A 17,531-nucleotide genomic window follows, 5' to 3' on the forward strand; every position below is an offset into this window, starting at 1 on the left:
ATTTTAAAATTTGATTTCATTTCAATTCAGAACAAAAAAAATTAAATATTCCGAATTCTCCACAAAAGGGGAATGGGTCCCCAGCTCCAGGGCTGTTCTGCAGATGGGTTGGTCTGGAACTGAGGACCCTGGAATCCACAGGGCCCTGGCTCTAAGACAATCTTGCAGGCAGGCTGTTGAGGAGGCAGGTGGGTGAGCTGGCAGGAAACCAGGCACAGTTCTGTTGGATCCCAGCCTATGTGTTCCCTCAGAAATCCCAGTTTTGAAGACTCTACAAAAGCCAATGAAAAAATGTTGCGTTGGAATAGTCAGTTCTAGTCACATCTCCTGTACACCACTACCTGGCGTGGTCTTGCCAGCCTGAATTTGTGTGCTCATTGAGACTGATATACCTCTAAGCAACTGGACCCAGCAGAGTATGTGTGTTGTGGGGGAGAGGGCACAGGGGTAGAAGGAGATGTAGGAAATGCCTTACCTCCCTGCCTGCAAGAGGAACAGTCAGGGACCTGCCTGCAGGAGAGGGTGCCCTCTCTTCAGAACAGGAGAGGGAGAAAAAGAATGGAAACTTTGTTCCTCACAGCTACTGTCAGGGAGAGAGAAGGGAACTTAGGTTTGGCTGAGGAGTGAGTAAGGGGCATGCCAGAATTAAGATTGGGGCTAGGTCCTCTTTGTTTCATAAACAATGGAAGAAACCCACCTACTGCTAATTAACCTAATCAATCTAGTGATGACGCCTAACCCCTCATCTCTGTAACAGCTGGATGCAGTATGAAAAAAGTGTTTTAAAATATACTCATTTTTGTAAGAATCCCCATAAAATTTTAAGTACTCAAATCTGGTGGTGGTGGTTCTGGTGGTACAAAGAATCTGGATGGATGGATGAATAGCTAGAAAATGAATGGCAGATTCCCAAAATACAAAAGGGATAGGGTGTGTGTGAAATGACACTCTGTATTGCCAAACTGGTTCTGTTAAAAATATTAATCTATTTATACAAGTCCATGAAAAAAAATTCCCTAGCAATCTTGTATTACATTAATCGAGTCTTATTGTTATGGTAACCTCGGCTCATTCTTCTGTAAAACCCACAGGGTCACAGAAATCCCAAAACGGTCCCTGTGTAATTCTGCTCTGATGGCTGTTGTTCTAAATGGCGCTAAACTGTCAGTCATTACTCATGTTATTAGCCCACTATTTGTATTACTGTGGCACCTGGAACCCCGGCCATGGCCCAGAATCCCATTGTGCTAGTCACTATACAGGCAGAACAAAGAGACAATCCCTGCCCCAAAGAACAACCTAAGTATAAGAGACAAAAGACAACAGGGGTGGATAGACAGACAGACAGTGGGGAGGAGGGAGTCGAAGGCAACAGAGAGACACTATTGGACCGCACAACAGGCAGTGGTCTCTGCACCAATACATTTCCAGTGGTATGATTATTACGATACCCAACCTATAACACTGCTGTCTCTTTACTCTTTGAACACTAACCCCTTCTCCTCGTCTGCTCTGATCCTTTCTCAGTGAAACCAAGGATAGTTTTGCCAATGACTTCAACTGAAGCAGAAACAAGACTTTAGGGCCTGATCCTGCACTGTCGTGTGCCTCGTGTCTTCATTCACACCTGTCCCGAGTGGGCAGAAGGAAGATGCCACTTGTGTAAGTGAGCACAGAATTCTGGTAACAGCTTACACCAACTTCACACAGGCGTCAGCGTCTAGGTTGAAGGAAGTGGAGAATCAAGCTCCAGGCCTTGAGCAGAGCAATGCCTGTTGACTTTTGCTGGGGCCATGTGGTGAAAACCCTGCTCACCATTACAGATGGGGAAACTGAGGTACAGAGTGGCAATATTTTCAAATGTCTATTAATTTTGGGTGCCAATCTTGAGCCACATTCAGCCTGACTCTCTAAGGGGCTGCATGCCCGCAACTCAATCTGAAACCCAGGGAGCTATGAGTGCTCAGTGCCTCTGAGTATTGGGCTCTAGGTGTGTCGAGAGGGGAACCCAAACACCGAAGCACGCAAAATTAAGGGAGGCTTTTGGTTAAATGACTTGCCAAAAGGTCAGCCAGGGAATCCATGACAGAGATCTCATGCCCATGAGAGTCTCTCCTTCCTCTCCACGTTTGACATTCACCACCCTCTTGGTAAATCTTCTGCCGAGCGCATGAATCTATTGTATGTGAACTGGGAGACTTGGAGACAACCCTTACAATAGAAGTTCTGTCTTTTCTGCATAGTCATCAGTGATCCCCTGGGACTTTCTGCAGGAGTAAGAATTTACATCCAGAGGCGGTGCACTGCCTGTGTGACCAATTGCTACTCTCCACCAGACAGATGGCTGGGTAACTGCGGGTGGTGCATGCCCACCGCACATAGGGGCAGAATATGAACTTAATATCCAGGTATGTATGGGGAGGTGCTATGGGGTTAGGGTGGGATTGTGCCATGCTTGGCCGTAATCCTCGAGGGGTTTCGGGGAACAACTCTCCTTGGGCCCATTTCCTCCCACCCCACACGTGCACCAATCACAATCTGCCCCCCAGAGAAGATGAATGCTTTGGCAGCTTTCACAGGAGAAGGGCACTTTAGAAAAGGGAGGGGTAATTTTTAATACCTAGGTAGCTAAACAGAGTGCAGAATGAAAACAGCAGCACCAGGGAGCCAGGAATAGGGCTTCACTCTGGGTTCTCTGCTGGGGAAGGCTCCCACAGCAATGCCTACGCTATGTCAGTTAGATGGAGCAGCAGAGCTGCAGTAACAGCAAGTGTTCTGAAGATGGGAGAGATGTTACAGCTTCAAGGCAATGTTTGCAGGAGAGAGGAGGCTAGAGATGCTGTAGCCTGGAGCAAACAGGAACAAAGCCTTTCTTTTGAAACCAGGCAGGGCACTAGAACAACCGGCAGCCCTGTGTTATGCTAGAGAGTTGCAGGCTTTGCCCATTGTGGTGGGTGCACTCCCCACTCCAGGAAATGTGTCAATCTGGCTACCTAAGCAGAGAGAATTTAGAGATACCTGAACAAACAAGGAAGCTATAGGCACCTTACATACAGAAAGATAAGGGAGCATTTCTCCCTCCCCTTCCCCCACCCTCCCATTTTGGTTTATATAAAATCTTTGTTTCTCTTTCCCCTGGAATCTCAGTCTCATTCTCTCGTGTCTGCAGAAAAGAGTGTCTACCTCTCCCCCATTGCCGCCAGACACCTAAAACAATGGGAGTTTGCCAAACTGCATGAATTTGCGCCAGTGGCTCTTTAGACTTCCGACATTATTAATAATCAGCAACCGCAGGGAGCTAGTTGGTAACTCATAAAAATGTTCACCAGGGTGAAAGAAATGAATACAAAAAACTAACAAATGAATTAGTAAAGGTTTGATAGTGGCCAACAGCAGAACAGGGATTTCTTATCCGGCTGCCTGTTCAGGCAATGCATATGTAATGTGAAGCCATGGACAAAGCTCCCCTTTCTTATCTGTTTCAATCCAAACAGAGCCAGTTGGAACATTATTATGCAAAAATTTGGCCTTCTTTTCAGTTTGTGAAGCATTCAGACCTCAGTCCTGATTGGTTATTCATGAGTATTTGCTGAATAAACTGCATGATCAAATTTCAGCCTAGCCACTGTTTGCAACCTATTGCAAGATTGCAACCTGAAGGCTGCTCTAAATTATGCCAGCTGCCCACTGCTCCAGGGAGCTGTCCAACAGCCAAAATACAGATGTGCTTTGGCCACACCTCTTCATCCTGGTCCTTCCCCTCTGCTGGTGACTGCGCTGGCATCCTGAACTCTTACATATGAGAAATTCCCTGGCAGCCAGCTAAACCAGCTTCCTGCCTGCTCTGAGCCATCAGAAAGGTGCAAAGTGACAGAACTTAATTGAGGATCCAACTTTGGGTTTAATAAATAAATGAAGAAGCCAGTTCATTATTAATTAGCTCGAAAAGTGTCAATTCTTCAGAAAGATGCCTCTGGTGCTACCCAGGTGGATCCAGTGTAGCGTCTGCACCTTCAACCAGGTGTGGCATTAACTGGGAACAACCATAGGTAGTGCTACGCCTGAGTGGGGCAGAGAGTGGGGCATATTGTACAGAACACTGATAGCGGGCACCCTCCGACACCAGAATAATCAATAAGAAGTGCCATTTTTATACAAAGTTTTCTCTTTACCCTCCCCCACTACAAATAGATGGAGAAAAATCAGTACAAATTTGTCCAGGATGAGCCGTCAAGGATGAGAGTTATTTGGTCATTTGCATCACAATCAGCCTCTCTTCTTTTGCTACTGAATCTTCTTTGCTGACAACTTATTTTCAACATTGACGTTCAGCTTGGGATCATTTCAAAACAAGTGGAGCAATTTCCCTCAATTGATGCCTGCTGCTGCCGAGAGCCGGTATGTGTTTTGGGAACATGCAATTGGGCAGTTATCTGATTTCCAAAGCAGGAAGCGGAGGGGGCGTCATAGAAAGCGGTGCGTGATAACTGGGAGCATAATCTTTGCTCAGCCCATTCCTGCTTTGCAGCTGCTTCCCGAGCAGAAGCAAAGCAAGAGCCAATGCGATCGTGTGCTTAGTGGAATAGGGTCTTGGGCAAAAGGCTTTATTGATTAACCAACAGGGGTGCTGTGTGGAGACCCACCAGTGAAATGTAAATGTATCATAAGAATGGCTACAAAATAGTGCTGTTCCTTTAAGATACTACATAGGCTGGAGGTCAACACAAAGGACGGGCCTCAGTTTCCATCCTAGGGTGTGAGACAGCGAGTTAAAACCGCTGACGCCACAGGGGAGAGACAGGTGTAAACACCTGGCTGAGAGCAGGATCAGAATCCAGGGCTGCTGTTCACACAAATCAGGGTTTATGGGACTGGGTACATAGCATCAAATTCTAAACCCGGAGCAGGCCTGACACTGGCTGAGGGCTGAGCAGAGATGTGCAAGCCTGCAGGGGCCTGGGCGGAGGAATTCTCCCCCAGGCCACGTAGCAGCTGCTTGGCTGCTCCACAGAAGCAACACCAGCCTAATTCCCATCCTCCTGCACACACACCCCTTGCAAGGGAGAGGAGGATGGCAAGAGTGCTCTGTTGTCAACCCTGGTGCTGCCTTAGTGGTGCACTCAGCTGGCTGCTGCCCCCTGCAGGCTGCCACGGAGCACACGTGAAGGGGAGCTCTTCAGGGAATGTAAAAACCCTTTTATGACCCTTCTCACATCCTGCTCCATTATCTACAGCAGTTCCACAACCAAGGAACTCTCTGTGGCTTCAGGGCATGGGACAGGCTATGCCCCTTGGAGAATAAGGCCATGGCTACACTGGCACTTTACAGCGCTGCAACTTTCACGCTCAGGGGTGTGAAAAAAACACCCCCTTGAGCGCTGCAAGATACAGCGCTGTAAAGCCTCAGTGTAAACAGTGCTGCAGCACTGGGAGCGCGGCTCCCAGCACTGCAAGCTACACCCGTAAGGAATGTGGTTTACGTGCAGCGCTGGGAGAGCTCTCTCCCAGCGCTGGCGCTCCGACTACCCTCACACTTCAAAGTGCTGCCGCGACAGCGCTTTGAAATTTCAAGTGTAGCCATACCCTCAGTTTCCCCTTTGCATAGATGGTGCACCTTGGTGAAGCTCTTGGTGCTATATATATCATGGGCCAGATCCTCAGCTGGTATAAATCACTGCAGCTCCACTGAAGTCAGTGAAAGGACACTGATTTACACCAGCTGGCCCATAAGATTGTATCATACAGACCTACCTACTTCCAGCTGAACGTAGACAGCTGGAGATGGCTCTGAAGCTTATACCAGTATGAGCCAGGATATGCTACTGTGATTTTTGGAGGCCTGAATATTACCGTGCATACATGGTGAAACATTGTTCATCAACACACACTTCATAAAGTGCAGTTACTATACCGGCGAGCAATAATATCTGCATGCTGTTTAGTCAATTTGTGTTGGCACGAATAGTGTTAACAGACACTAAGTGCAGATACACTTCCCACAGTGAGAAATAAGCTGTGACATTTGGGCACTTATCTTGCTTTACTTTAGGCAGCTTTTCAGGGAAATATTGTTTTTTTTTAGCTTATTAAAAACTTTGACATCTTAGAAGAATGCACAGAAGATGCCTACGGAGGCAAAGCTGATTAAGCGGAGTTTCTTCACTCTGGCCTTTGCACCTTATTCAAAAAATATCCAACCACTCATTAATCCTTCCATCTCATCTCCTGACTCCTTGCATTGGGAGCATTTTCAGTTACTCTTGTAATGACATAATAAGTTCTACTTTTCAGTTTGATTTATTGTTCCAGTTTCATTCACATGTATTGATTAGGCCATGCAAATCTAGCCCCTGGGATTTCTCTGTATGCAATAGGATGTACTTTGAAGTTGATCAAATGCATGAAGCCAGTCACTTTTTAGAGCCCACTTTCCCCTCTTTATCTTCCACTCTGTAGTGGAAGGTAGTTCTGTTTTTTTGTTAAGTATTTCTCCTGAACTCTCTGTAAACCACCAGGCATATTAAAGGTTTTTTCCTCTGACTCATATCAAATGTACCAAAGGACTTCCAGGCTCATTTGTCATCATGCCAATCTTCCTTATTTCAGTAAGGTCACTGCAAGAGTGTTTGGCTGTTCCAACTCCAGATCATTTGAACCATCATTAGATTCACAATCAACTCCAATCAGAAAATCAAAATGCCTTGCTGTGGAGTACGCCTGTCATTGGTCCAGTAACATTACATGACACAAGGTGTCGGAAGCAGAGGGGAAAGAAGTGTCAGCCGACAGACATATAGCCTATTACAAACCTGAAGGCTGGATTGGAGTTGATTGTGAATCTAATGATGGTTCATCAACCTCTTCCCATCAGCTCTCGGCTCCCTTTCCTGGTTGCAGCTTAGGCTCCACCAACCATCTACCAGACAGTCGCATATGAACTGAGCTCGCTCAGGCCTCAGCATAGTCACTAAGGTGACTTGCTTCTCTTTCCAATGCCAGTTGAGGCGACTTGGCTTTCCAGCTAAGACCCAAGTGTCCACCCCTTCAGGGGGAGCACAGTTCAACAGACAACACCCGTCTTCCATACTGGAGCCACACCAGGCACACAACTATCCCTCCTTCCTCCCCTTAACACCAAGGTCACTGCTTTACCTCGCCTGGTGGCAGTGTAGGGGGAACCTGCAGTCACTCGTTCTTATGGGTCCACAGCCCTGGGACCCCTAAAGAGTTGGACCATCTTCCCCAATAGCAAAAAAGGCCTCACTCTTTCCCCTAGTCTCTTCCTACAGGACCAGCAGACCTGGTTGACGTCTCATTCTTTGAAGAGCACCTAGGATTCCTCTCCCTGGAACCAAGCTCTGCATGGGCCTTTCCTCTCCAGAGACTATTACGGCTTTCAACAGGCCCTCCTGCTGCCCCCACCCCTTTTCCTGCTGTTTTCTCTTCTCCCGACTAGAGTGCCCCTTCCAGCCACAGCCTTCCTTCCAAAGCAGCATCCACTCAGCAGCACACCTCCTTTCCAAGCCCAGCAGGCCCAGCCCTGAAGTGCCTGGATCCTTGTCAGCTGACTTGACTCTTGTCCTCCACCTGGGGAGGCAGGCCAAACCTGGCACAAGTGCAGCTGAGTCACCCTCAACCATGTTAAAGGGCTAGCTCACCCTGTTACAGCCTGTAAGAATACCTACCTTCCATCATGGATGTGAGAATAATAGGCCAAACCTTGCCTATCTTACTCATTGCTGGTGAGACAAACACCTGTCAGGGATGGTTTAGATCAGGGATCAGCAACCTTTGGCACATGGCCCATCAGGGTCATCTGCTGGCGGGCTGCGAGACATTTTGTTTACATTGATCGTCCACAGGCACGGCCACCCCGCAGCTCCCAGTGGCTGAAGTTTGCTGTTCCTGGCCAGCGGGAGATGCGGGAAGCGGCGGGCCGCAGGGACATGCTGGCTGCTGCTATCCACAGTTCCCATTGGCCAGGAACGGCGAACCATGGCCACTGGGAGCTGTGGGTGGCTGTGCCTGTGGACAGTCAACATGAAGAAAACGTCTCGCAGCCCACCAGCGGATGACCCTGACAGGCTGTGTGCTGAAGGTTGCCTACCCCTAGTGTAGATAATACTTAGTCCTGCCATGAGCGCAGGGGACTGGACTAGATGACCTCTCGAGGTCCCTTCCAGTCCTATAGTTCTGTGATTCTGTCACCAACCCCACTGAAAGAGCTATGCTTGTAAATCACTGAACTCCTCCGATGAAAGGCTCTCTTTCCTGTAAGTGCAAACGATTACTAATGAATTTCCATCCTGGCTCTCTGAAAGAAAACGTAACTCACAGCATATGCTATCTTTGCAGCCATACACCCCTTGTACTTATAGATTTCCTTGTCTGGTGAGCCAGGCGCGGCGCCAAGAGTAGCATTTGGAGCAGCAGTCCCCGCCCAATCCAAGCACCTTCGGAATGGCAGAGCGGCAAAGCTTCAGAAATGTAAATCGGGACATTTGACCCAATGTGAATTTCTCAGATAAATGGTATTTCACAGCCTAGCAGTTTCCTGCCTGCTGAGACGAGCATTTACGCTGCTCTGACAGAAATAGCTTTTGATGGAGTTTTTGGTCAGCAGAAGATAAATTGAAAAATTTCAGCATCTGCATCCGTCTCTAAAGCCTGATGTTCCACAGCGAGAGAAGAACGGGACATGATGGCAGGGCTGCTCTTTCACTGTTTTATTCCCAACTCTGGTCTTTAAATAAAACTTCTCCTCATGACAGATACCACAGAGACACATTGATTCAGCCACAAGTTACTGGGCACAATGCAGGAAGTGCCGGGTCAAATTCTGTGATGCAGGAGGTCAGACTAGCTCATCAGACTAGTGATCCCTTCTGGCCTTGAACATCTATGGGTAGCCTTGACTGGCAAAGAGCTGCGTTCCTTAGGAAAGGGACAAAGCTCCCCAGAGACATCACAGCCTCTTTATTCTGTGATAAGCTAATGGTCACATCCTACACCCCCTACTCATGTGAACAGCCCCTTGAATCTAATGGGGCCGTACGAGTGAGTGGAGACTACTCAGAAGTTTAATCCTGCAAAGGGCTGGGTATCCTTAACTATCAGTGACTTTAATGGGAGCTCAGGGCACTCAGCACCTCCCTTCAGGCTCCTCTGTGAGAAAGGGGTTTGCAGGATTGCTTGAAGCCATATGGCCTAGTCCAAAGCCAGTTGAAGTCAATGGATAGACTTCGCCGAGATTTGGATGGGGTCCTTGTTGAGTCTCCCCTCCCCACTGAAGTCCATGGCAAAGATCCCATTGAATACAGTGGGAACAGGATTGGGCCCCGGAATCACATGCATTCACACTGCTATCTGGACTTGACTTCAAGTGCTAAACTGGTGTCGGTTGCTGCGAAGTGCAGTGTCTGGCCCTGGGGATGAAGCCTCATCCCCAGGGGTTGAACTCAGGCTCCACACAGGAGCGAGAAGGTCTCAGCAAGACAGGAATGTGGCCCAGGGTCCCCTCATTGTTAGTAGCAGTGTCTCTATTGGCTGGGGGATTTGGAAAGAGACAGCCCTATCGTGACTGTTTCCAACAGCAGCAGGACAGGGGCTTGCTCCATGCCTGCATTACACCAGTCGCATGAATTTGACTCACACTCGCCTCACATTTTAACTCTTACGTTACCAGGACTCAGGCGCAGAGGTGCTTCTTCCCGGGAACCTTTGTGACAGCAGAACTGGGCAGGGCCACTGTGCCAATAAACCACAGGCCAAGATGGCGGCAGCTCCCAGCATTCATAGGGGCTGTCTACCTTTTACTCGCACAACTCCATATAGATTTATCAACAAAGGTCCAGCTCCTCAGCTGATGTCGATCAACATAAGGCCGTTGAGTAATTTCAAGGGAGCTACACCTGCGGACGCTGAGGATCAGGCCTCCAAATGCGCTGTTGGTGACACTAAAAAAACGGGTGCCTGAGGTGAATTTTATGCATTTCATTTACTGGTCCTCATTCTGCTCCGGAAGCTAAAACAGTGGTTCTTAACCGTTTCCATGCTGTGACTCCCTATTAAACAGAGGTGCTTTCAAGCCCCTTCCTCCTATGCTTTTATGAGCGCTGCACATCTAATCTGCGGAATGGCCGTGACTCTCGGGTTGAAAGCCTATGAGCTAAGTATCAGAGGGGTAGCCATGTTAGTCTGGATCTGTAAAAGCAGCAAAGAATCCTGTGACACCTTATAGACTAACAGATGTTTTGGAGCATGAGCTTTCGTGGGTGAATACCCACTTCTTCAGATGCATGTGGTGGAAATATCCAGGGGCAGGTATATATATGCTAGCAAGCAAGCTAGAGATAATGAGGTCAGTTCAATCAGGGAGGATGAGGCCCTGTTCTAGTAGTTGAGGTGTGAAAACCAAGAGAGGAGAAACTGGAGCAGCTAAGACAATTGCACGTGGTGGTCATAAAACATTCTGCTGCTGTTAGGATATTATTTTCCCACCCCCGTTTGCTTCGGGGGGGAGGCTGAGTTGCATCTCTTCCCCATGTTGCTACTTTGTCACTCAGTCAAGTGGCACATAAAGATGAGGATTAAGAAGAGAGGGAGAAAATAAAAGCTGGAAACGTTGTTTATTTCAGCTCCCCTCAGCAGTGCCTCTGCTGCAGCCGGATTAGAGGGACCCAGTGACTTTTTGTTTCAAAACTCCACGCTTTAGTTTAAAGCACGTGTCATTCCCACAATTGCCTTGTCCCAGTGCTTCTCGTGGTTGTGTGATGTCATGTGCTCAGGGATTGCTGTGTATTCAGTACTGATTGGGCACAGCGGCGAGATCACTATGGCCCTGAAAAGCTAGTGAGAGGTAAACTAGCCGTGTGATGAGTTGTGCAGCCGGTGTCCATTGTGATCTGTGTAAGGTGCCATTTCACTCTGAATGGCAAATGTACACGTTAGTGCAACACGCTGGGGTTTTCAGAGGGGCTGTTTGGAGTCAGGTGTCTAATTCTCATTGACTGGCAATGGAATTCGGGAGCCTAACTCCCTTTGAAATGCTCAGCCTATCCACCTGTCTACGTTGCAAGCAGAGAGGTGACTGCAGCCTGTGTCGACATACCCGAGCTAGCTTTGATCTAAACCGTTGTGGGCACCAACAGTAGTGAAGCCACAGCATCATAGTCTTCAGTAAGGTCTCTACAAGCCCATTTGGGACCCTGGGTACTTACTCAGGTGCCTCGCTCACGCTGAAGTCCAGCAAAAATTACTACACGGCCCCACGCGGGCTTTGGCTTCAGCCCTGGATGTTGGGGCTCAGGTTTTGGCTTCATTCCCGGGCCCCAGCGAGTCTAATGCCAGCCCTGGAGATCCCATTAAAAAGGGTCACAACCCACTGAGAACTGCTGCAATCTAGCTACATTAAAGCTTAGTTTGGATATTTCTATGGGCACTTCAATCACACCGCTAACTGCACTGCAGACAGACCCTTAGAGGTGCTGTAAAGAGACACAGTTTTGATTCAGGTATCATGGTGAATCAAAGACTGATAAAGGAAAGTGTGGTACACATATAGCTCATCATCACTGAAAGCTTCTTTCCAAGAGGGCAGTAACTTGCTTACTAGTCTGGTAGATGCCAGAAATACTGTCATTACTAAAGGAAAGTAAATCTTCCCAGGCAGTTGTTAGTTCAAACCAACCAGCCAAATTCCAAATCTGTGGCACACAGAGAAATATGCATCTCCTTATTAGGTCAATTCATTACACAAAACAAACTGTGAGACTCCTATTGCTTAGAAAAGATCCATGTGTTTCTTAGAAATAAAAAAAAAAAGTGTCTCTGAAGTCAAAGCTAACTTGAGCTGCACAGCAGTGCACGAACACATATCTCAATAAAGATTTACACTGTATGTGTTAGGTCTGGTTTAGAAATATTGTTTTTCATGAAAAACTGTTTTTTAAAATTTCCTTTGAAAAATGTTTGTTTTTTGATGAAAACTTGAACATTTTGAGGAAATGGAATAAATTTCTTTACTCTGACTGGAATCATTTTGTTAAGCCAAGCTGTTGCCTGTTAAAAATGGCTGGATTTGACCCTAAAATAAATTCTGTCCCTACTCCTGTGAGCATATACTCTTAAGCTGTATTTCCTCCAGCTGCTTGCTCTTGGTAGCCAGAAGTTTCATATGTGATTATCAACTGATGAAAAGTGCTGCAGAAGAACTAGGTGTTCTCTTTATTATATGGAGATACCACCTCCTGCTCAGCTCCTGTCAAAACTTAGATGCTAAATTGGGTCAGACTGACTCAGAAGCAACTAAGTGCTGCAGGGAGTGGTGCCAGTGACTGAGTAGGTGGCCCTCTTTTCTCAAGCCAGTACTGAACCAATTCCCTAGGAGATAACAGGGTGCATTGTGTTGCTGGAGGTGCCATCTTTCATATGAGATGTAAATTAGTGTTCCTGCCTAGTTCAGATCATTAACAATCCTTTAGCACTTTTTGCAAATGTCCAAGGCCAAATTAATTTTTGGTAATAACATTCTGGCTATGTACATTCTGCCAGGATTTCCAATTGGGCATTGTTCTTCCTGTCTTTACCTGTTGTGCTGTATGGTTCTGTGGTGGCTGCATTTTGTGGGTAGGATGCAGTGAATGCACGTGTATGGTTGATGTATCACTTTGCTTAGATTGTAACATGCTTTGGGTTCCTTTGCGATAAAACGCGCTTTGTAAATGCCAGTTATTAATCAATGCAAATACCTACATCCAAGCTCGCGTATCAACCACAGAAGCAGCACAACTACTTATGACTGGCTGCAAAAAAGTTGCACATGGCAGAAGCAAATTTTCTGGAGCTGGTCATGCTGATGATGAAGATGAGCATGATTAATAATGACACTGCCTCAAAATCTGTCAGCCTGCTGTCCTTTCCTGCCATCCATCATCATCACCACAGAGTGGGTGGGGAGAGGGGAATGGGTTACAACAAATGGATCAGAGGCAGAAGTAAAACCTCTACATTCTTCTATTATCACTTCAAAAAGAAGTTTATACATTTTCTCAGCAATTAGGCCAGGGGAGGGTGGAGTGGTGTTTTGTTTGCGTTTTTTAATTTTTGTTTTTGTTTTTTGTAATAAAAAAAAGAGAAGACGACAGAAACAGCCCCCCCAACAAGAAATTAACTTGTCAAGCCATGTAAAGCATTTTAATTACAATTTATATATCATGTATAAATAAATATTACATTCTTTCAGTCTACAATGCATACTAGGCATATCTTGTTAAAACCTCCTATGTTATCAAGTGGCAGGGTCCATGTCGTCCAAGTAAAGAAAAAAAATAGAAGGAGGAACCTACTGAGTTTAGTAATTTAAAAAAAAAGATGTAGTGGAATCAACGGGTAAAGACAGAGCTGACAAACAATGCAGGTGTTCCCTGCTAGCAGTCAAGACGTAACACTGCTTCCAAAAAAGATTTGACATGAGGACTTCTTTTGAATTATAAATAGGTTTTCTGAGTGTGGTTTCCCCCCATCATTTAGATTCTGAGCCATATCCTCATTTTGTGTAAATTGACATTAAAGTCCGTGGAACAGCACCCATTTATCTGTTATCTTTATCTCCTACTTGTTTCTGATGCATTGCTGAATTCATATTGTTATTAAAAACCGCTGATTTGCAATGTAACAGATTTTCCAGTTTGTGCTGGTCCAACGGAAACAAATGAAAATAAAGTAGACCCACATATCTCTTGATCCTTGGTCATTTGAATTTCTCTTTCTTCAAACTAATATTATCTATCCAAAAACTCAGCTCCCCTAACATGAGGAAATAAAGTGGGCTTGGGACAACCTGCTTCTCTATTTGTGAGTACCACTCCCCACGCTCCCTCCCAATCCCCCCATGAGAACTGATGGCACTGAAAAGATGAACAGAGCAAAATACAGGACAAATTATGAATTCACTGACTTGGCAAAAAATTAAAAATTAGGCTGTGCACATCTGTGGGCTTTGATGGTTTTGGTCTTATATTCGGTATCTATGCACCCTCTGTTCATTCTTATTGTTTATTATTTTTAAATGCAAACATGGAACAGCACCTTCTTCCCTTGGTGAAACCTGGGAACTTTGGTTGTGGAAACTTAACCAACCAACGAACCAACCCACACACCCAAAAGCAAAATTAAATCTTCCTCCAAACAGAACAAGTTTCTAGCTAGCACAAAACAGTCGAGACTCAGGCTTTCAGAAGAGCCGCCATGTTGGAATTATTAGTTTTTGCTCATCCTCTGAGTTCTTCAAATGACAAGGAAGATTATTATTAGCTAATTAAGAAAAACAATTATCTCTTGGTCCATAAAGAACCTACTGGATTTTTTTTTTAAGACTCATTTTAAAGAAAGCAACAAGGAGTGGAAAATAGACGGAAAAATAAAAATATATCAGATAATCTCTTTCTGCTCCATATTTAATGCCAGGGACATGTTTTCACTTCAGATGAGGGAACAGAAAGCAACTGCTTGGGTAACACTCTAAACGGTCTCTTCCTGGGTCATACTTTCATATTATTACAAGCATTACAAAGTGACTGTTTCTCTGTCTTTTCTATTAACTAACTCTCACTTTAAAAAACAACAACAACAACAACAACATTTTTTGGTACACTGTCTGTAATATTGTTGTTATTATTTTGACCCATCAGATAAATTTTCACAACCTCACCGTGCCCAGTTCATCGTATTGGTTAATTGTTTCCTTACTCCCTTCTGGGATTTGCATTCCATTAACTGCCCAAATCCATGAGCAGCTGTTGGAGAAAAAATAAAACAAACAAACCCAAAGCCATGGACAGTTTGACAAATTTCTTTCTCTGATGACAGAAACTGCCTTCTTGTTGTTGTTGATTTTTTCCCCTACTGATCCCCTCCTTCTCCCCTTTTCTGTCCCACTATATACTGTAGAACTGAAGGCATCAAGGTGTGGTTAAACCCAGAAAACCAGACAGGAGCTACACTTTGTCATTGAACTTCTCCATGTAGTTTTTTATCTCTTTGGAGTCCCCGAGGTCCATATCCTGGCACACCCATTTAATATCGTCATCATTGCTACTTAGGATAGAGTTGACAGTGGGACAACCATCATCGGGTGGGATGGTGGTGAAGGTTGTGAATTTTACCCGCTTTCGTTTGGATGTGGGGGAATGCAAAGGTTCCGTTTTCTGCTCTTTCCCTTGCTTCCCCCCGGAGTCAGCAGACCTATGGATCTGGCTCTGGATGTTCTTTTGAGTGTCACCGTTGAGGAGGTTGTTGCTTTCCTCATGGCTCATCCCTCGGTCTATAATAGTGGTGTGCTCATCCTGCTGAGGTGACACGTCCGCTGTGTTCTCCAGAAGCTCTGCCTCATTTCCGAGCCAGACCCAGTCATGGGAGTGGGTCATGGTGGCTTGCCCTTCCACTGGAACCTGCTTGTGCCGGTATTTCAGCGCAAATGTTGCACAGTTTATTAGGAAGACAAGAATTGCCAGGCAGAAGACCCCCAGCAGAGCGTACATGCCAATTTCCAAATCACTAAGGCCTCTGGGCGTCTGCACTAGGTCGTTCTCCTCCATGCCCCCACTGCTTTTTGGGAGGTCTACTTGAGCAGGGAAGTTGGTGAAATCTATGGGAATGTTCTGCAGCTGGCCATCATCCGAGAGTTTGCCTCCATTCAGCCTATTGTTTTTCATGACTTTGTTTTTGAGCATTGACTTTGCAGTGGTGCTGACTTTTCTGACGGTACTTTCCTCTCGCTCGGCCGAAGAGCTCCCATAGTATCGCCCATCCTGGCCATACCGCTCTTGATCCGACACCTTTTGCCGCCGGTCACTCGCGTGGTTTTCAATCTCATCGGCATCATAATCTCCGCCAGTGTTGGAGTTGGCATCATTTTGGCCAAACTTCACTTTGATGCTGCTGTTGCCCGTGGCCAAGACACTTTTCCTCTTGGACTTCTGGCAGGCTTCAGAGATCATCATGTCTACTTTGATCAATGTGCCCTGCCCTTCACCTTCTGCTGCCACGACCGGCCATTTCCAGGCAGTGCTCTGATGGGTTGAGACAACGGATTTGTCCAGCGACATGGTAGAAAGGGAGAAGTCCTTGGCGTCATAAATGTCTAATGGAGTAACTGAACTGTCACTGAACTGGATCCAGATGCTTACTATGGCTTCCTAAAAGAAGAGAGAAATGGTTAAAGACAGGGCCTTAAATAAAACAGCTCAACTGATTGCAACTCATCAATCTTCTCAGCTCTGAAATGCAGCTGAACAAAGCAGGAGGCACTGGCTCCATACTATGCTGAAAACAAGCTGAGTCTTGACCGATGGGGCAGAAAATTGGTCACATTTTTCATTAACGATCCCAGCAGTATCTTTCATGGAAAGGTTTTGCAAATGGAAATGTGAAATAATTGATATGGGGAGATCGTAATAACAACACACCCATTTAAAAAAACCCACATTCCTGTCACATGAAAACTGGAAGAGACAAAAAAGAAAAAGTACTGGAAGCACTTGACAGAACACTTATTTTCCTGTTGTTCTCCATGCAAATATGTCACATGGAGCAGTCAAATTAAACAGGGCATACATATTGTGGCAGGGAAGAGGAGAGATGCCACAATGTCTTGAAAATGGGTCACCTGAAAGGAAACAAAAGACTTGCAAAACAGTTGTTACTTTGCATGAGAACTGTTTGTTTTTAGCTAAACACACTTTACCCTTGAAAATAACTGTAAACCCCATTATATTTCCATGTTAGCCAAGGCAGGATGTGAGGATTCTGCTGTGATCTTCATGATAACGATATACAAATGGCTTGGATTTAATTGGACTGTGTTTGCTCCCTGCAGGTAGTACCATTAGAAGTCACCATTAGAAGCAAACAGAAAGCTAGCGGTCAAGAGGCGAAGTTGTGTCTATTTGAGTCTCATCCAGATGATAAAGATATTTACTTCTCCACGTCTCAGTAGCTTTCTTTGCAAAAGATTTCTTTATTTTTTCATTTGCTCTATGTCTAGTTTGTTTAGTTAGCATACAGACTGCTGAAACGCAGCTACACATGAAAGTGAAATTCTATTCTTCCCAAGACTTACACGGTAAATGTCCTTAATAACTTTACACGCAGGTACATCAAAACAATTGGGCTGAAAATCACCATGGGGAAAAGCATCGCCACCCTTTTAATGTCCAATCATAATACAAATTTACAACCCAATATTGTTTTCAATTGGTTACAATTTGTTACACTATGGTTATAAACAAAGGGAATTGCTACCCATCCAGTTAAATTTAAAGCTTTTCAATGAAAACAGCAAGGGGCATTTAGCTGTGCAGAAGGTTGGAATGCACTGAATATTTAATTTTCCAAGTCCTATCAGAAAGCTCTTTGGGGACCAAACAAGGGAAAAATATATTGTGGCACAGCAGGAAAGAGGGCAAAGTACTTGGTAATTCAGACAAGCTTTGCACACAGTGATGAAATAGAGCCAGGGTAACTCTGAAGCT

The 17,531-nt window shown here is 45.6% G+C and overlaps 1 protein-coding gene across 1 annotated transcript in view; it reads right to left on the bottom strand.

Moving 5' to 3' along the window:
• Nucleotides 1–13,180: 13,180 nt before the first annotated feature.
• The window catches only part of LOC127034560 (transmembrane protein 132C-like), a 244,410-nt gene continuing 240,059 nt past the window's right edge, over nucleotides 13,181–17,531 (bottom strand). Inside the window, exon 8 of the mRNA XM_050923501.1 lies at nucleotides 13,181–16,196. Coding sequence (XP_050779458.1) covers nucleotides 14,997–16,196 — 1,200 coding nt within the window. The 3' untranslated portion in view covers nucleotides 13,181–14,996. The remainder of the gene's footprint in view (nucleotides 16,197–17,531) is intronic.

The sequence above is a fragment of the Gopherus flavomarginatus genome, chromosome 15, assembly GCF_025201925.1.
Source record: "Gopherus flavomarginatus isolate rGopFla2 chromosome 15, rGopFla2.mat.asm, whole genome shotgun sequence".
NCBI lineage: Eukaryota > Metazoa > Chordata > Testudines > Testudinidae > Gopherus > Gopherus flavomarginatus.